General features: G+C 53.9%; 1 protein-coding gene across 1 annotated transcript in view; it reads left to right on the forward strand.

The window, feature by feature from the left end:
* The window catches only part of LOC107203748 (cis-aconitate decarboxylase-like), a 7667-nt gene extending 3898 nt beyond the window's left edge, over window positions 1-3769 (forward strand). The window contains exons 4-5 of the mRNA XM_033514156.1: window positions 615-820; window positions 1634-3769. Of these exons, the coding sequence (XP_033370047.1) occupies window positions 615-820; window positions 1634-2552 (1125 nt within the window). The 3' untranslated portion in view covers window positions 2553-3769. The remainder of the gene's footprint in view (window positions 1-614; window positions 821-1633) is intronic.

Below are 3769 nucleotides of genomic sequence, written 5' to 3' on the forward strand. Positions count from 1 at the left end.
AAGGGGGATCTGTGATCCCAGATCTTCCAAAGGGGGATCTGTGATCCCAGATCTTCCAAGGGGGATCTGTGATCCTGGCTTTTCCAAGGGGGATCTGTGATCCCAGATCTTCCAAGGGAGATCTGTGATCCTGATTTTTCCAAGGGGGATCTGTGATCCCAGATCTTCCAAGGGGGTTCCGTGATTCTGGCTTTGCCAAGGGGCATCTGTGATCCTGATTTTTCCACGGGGGATTTGTGCTCCCAGATATTCCAAGGGGGATCTGTGAACCTGATTTTTCCAAGGGAAATTTGTGCTCCCAGATCTTCCAAGGGGCATCTGTGCTCCCAGGTCTTCCAAGGGAACCTGTGTTCTCGGCTTTTCCGGGGGGGATTTGTGCTCCTGGCTCTTCCAGGGGAATCTGTTCTCCTGGTTTTTTCCGAGGGGCTCTGTGTTCCTGGCTCTCCCAGGGGAATCCATGCCCTCCTGTGGTGCCAGGAATTGTCATTTCAGGAAACAGGAGTGGTCACTGATGGGGGACAGAAGCTGGGAATCTCCTGGCTTTTAGAGAAGCCGAAGAGTGGAGGCTTTGGCAGCCCCCAGCCAGCACATCCTCATCTCTGTTTCCCTGGCAGACTCATGCCATGGATTTTGACGACACCTGGCACCCTGCCACTCACCCCTCCGGGGCCGTCCTGCCGGCTCTCCTGGCAGCTTCTCAGATGCTCCCTCCCAACACCAAACCCAATGGCCTGGATTTCCTGCTGGCGTTCAACGTGGGCCTGGAAGTGCAAGGGAGGCTCATGCACTTCTCCACTGAGGCTCACGACATTCCCAAAAGGTAAAGCTCCTGTTCTTCGCTGAGGATGAAAAGGGTTGGCGAGTCTGGGTTTTAAGATGTTAGTTTAGGTTAAGCCAAGTTTAAGTCCAGTTTAATTTAGCTTTATCCCAGGGTAAAGACTTACTGAGAGCCAAATGCCAAAGGCAAATTCACCGTGGATTTATTTGGTGATTTCCATGGATTTTGCCTCAAAAATAACCCTCAGGAGGACTCTCAGGGAGTCTGCAGTGCCATCTCCTGACCCAGCCAGGGCAGGAGACCAAAACCAAGCAGAGTTTGGTGGTGGGCACAGCCCCTGGGCCAGCTGCTGCCACCAGCAGTGCCCTGGTGTGATCCAAGAAATGGAATCAACCAGGAACTCTTCCCTGGGGTGTGTTTGGGGCTGAATTGTTTGTCTGAGGGACAGAAAGTTTGGCTGTGTGGACACAAGCCATGGCACCTCCCAGAGGAAGTTGAAATTGCTTTTTGGAGATGCTGAGCTCACCCCAGAGTATTTCTGAGGAGGTTTCAAGGAGTTTTAGTTTTCATTTGTTTTTAGACTAAATTTATGTTCATTAACTCTAAATTTAGGGTTCAACTAAACTCTAGTAAAACTCTGATTTTAAAGTTAATTTATTAAAATTTAAATTAACTTTTGAGTAATTTTGAGTAAGTTTTGAGTAAATTTTGAGTTGGGGTGAATCCCACCTGCACCAGAGCCATGAGGGAGATCCACTGGCTGACGGGCCCCTCATTTTCCATTAATTTTTCCCTGGGAGGAGTGCTTTGGTGTTCCCTGTGCCAGGGCTGCTCATTCCTGCCGTCCCCCTGCAGGTTCCACCCTCCCTCGGTGGTGGGCACCCTGGGCAGCGCCGCGGCCACGGCCAAGCTGCTGTCCCTCAGCTCGGCCCAGTGCTGCCACGCCCTGGGCATCGCCGCGTCCCTCGCCGGGGCGCCCATGGCCAACGCGGCCACCCAGGCCAAGCCGCTGCACGTGGGCAACGCCACCCGCCTGGGCTTGGAGGCCGCTCTGCTGGCGGCCCGAGGGATGGAGGCCAACCCCTTGATCCTGGATGATATCCCCGGCTGCTCGGGGTTCAGCGCCTTCTACAGCGTCTACCACCCCAAACCGCTGTCCGCGCCCGGAGAGCACCACGAGTTCCTCCTGGAAAAGCAGGACATCGCCTTCAAGAGGTTCCCAGCCCACCTGGGGATGCACTGGGTGGTGGATGCTGCCTTGTCCGTCCGGAACCTCTTCATCAACTACGCGGGGTCCTTCTCCCCGTCTCTGATCCGCACCATTGTGCTGAAGATCCCGGTGTCCAAGTACATCAACCGGCCTTTCCCCAGCTCGGAGCACCAGGCAAGGCACTCCTTCCAGTTCAACGCCTGTGCTGCCCTGCTGGATGGCGAGGTGGGCCTGGGCTCCTTCTCTGAGAGCAGCATCCACCGGCAGGAGCTCAGGGAGCTGCTGGACAAGGTGGTGGTGGAGCACCCTGAAGACAACGTGGCCAACTTTGACAAGATGTACGGAGAGGTGGCCCTGCTCCTGCACAGCGGGGATGTGCTGACAGGCAAATGTGACACTTTCTACGGGCACTGGAGGAAGCCCCTGAGCAAAGAGTCGCTCCTGAAGAAGTTCAGATCCAACGCCTCCCACGTGCTTCCAGAAGAAAAAATAGAAGCCATCATCACTCTGGTGGACAACCTGGAGAACCTGTCAGACAGCTCCCAGCTGGCCTGCAGCCTGTGAGGGGACACAAGGGGGCTTGGTGAGGGGAGTGTCCTGGTCAAACTGCTATTCCTTTCCTCATTGGTGCTTTCCTATTGATTCCCAAGGACCGGGAAGTTCCCACCCCTTCCAGTAGATAATTCCTGAGGAACCCACGAGGCAGGAGGTGTGTCTGGGTTAGCACACAGAGTAAACTTCGACTCCTGCTTGATGCTGAGGTGCTGAAAGGACACCACAAGTATAAAAACATGCCCATGGAAATCTCTGAGAACCCTGGGGTATCATCCAGTTCTCCAGAAAGAAACGGTGCCCAGGCATTTCTTACAGCTGGACTCCAAGATTTTTCTGTGCAGAACACCTGACCACTGAGTCTGGGAAGGGGAGGAAGTCCAGCTGCAGAGCCTGTGCATTTTTTAATGCTCCTCTGGGCACTTTTGGGATCAGGCTCAGGCAGTCCCATTGGCCACAAGAAAAATCCATCCTTGCTGCAAACAGCCCTGCCTGCAGAACTCTCTGGAAGAGAGGGATTATCTTCCTTTCCTGTAAAAGCCTCCTGTTTCTCCAGCCTGTGGGCAGTGTTTGGCGTTTCTCTTGTACAAAGGATGGTTTGAGGACCCTTGAGACCTGGATGTCTTTTCTGAAGAGAAGAGGGTTGGCAGTTGAGGAATCCTACACCCTGAGGGCAGTCCCTGGCCATCCCAGGGCTGTCCCACACCACCCCTCCAGGCTTTCCCAGGCTATCCCAGGCTATCCCAGGCTATCCCAGGCTATCCCAGGCTATCCCAGGCTATCCCAGGCACCTGTTCTGAGCTGGCTCACCAGGTGGCCCATGGGCTTCTCTGGGACATGACTTGAGCACATACACTGTGACTCCACTTGGGAAATTCCCCTTTCCCTCCTGTGAAAGGAAGGGAAGCTCATTGAGACTCGGCTCTTGACTCATCTTTCCAGCTGGGATGAAATCCGTGCTCCTGAGCAGCCATTCCCTGGAAGGCTCTTTCCCCTGCATCCTCCCTGAGTGGTGAGATGGAGAGATCAACATTTCTCCACATCAAACAGTGAGATTGCTGATCCAAAGAGCTCCTTCCAATAGGAAAATTGGGATCTGCTGTGGAAATTAGAGTTCAAGAGGGATGAGATGGGAGCAGACAAGAAGGAAGATCCTTTTCTCTTGCTGGTCTTGGTTTGTGCAGGGAACGAACCATCCAGAAGAAAACTGTTTTCCCACCTGTTAATCC

The sequence above is a fragment of the Parus major genome, chromosome 4A (assembly GCF_001522545.3).
Source record: "Parus major isolate Abel chromosome 4A, Parus_major1.1, whole genome shotgun sequence".
Lineage (NCBI taxonomy): Eukaryota > Metazoa > Chordata > Aves > Passeriformes > Paridae > Parus > Parus major.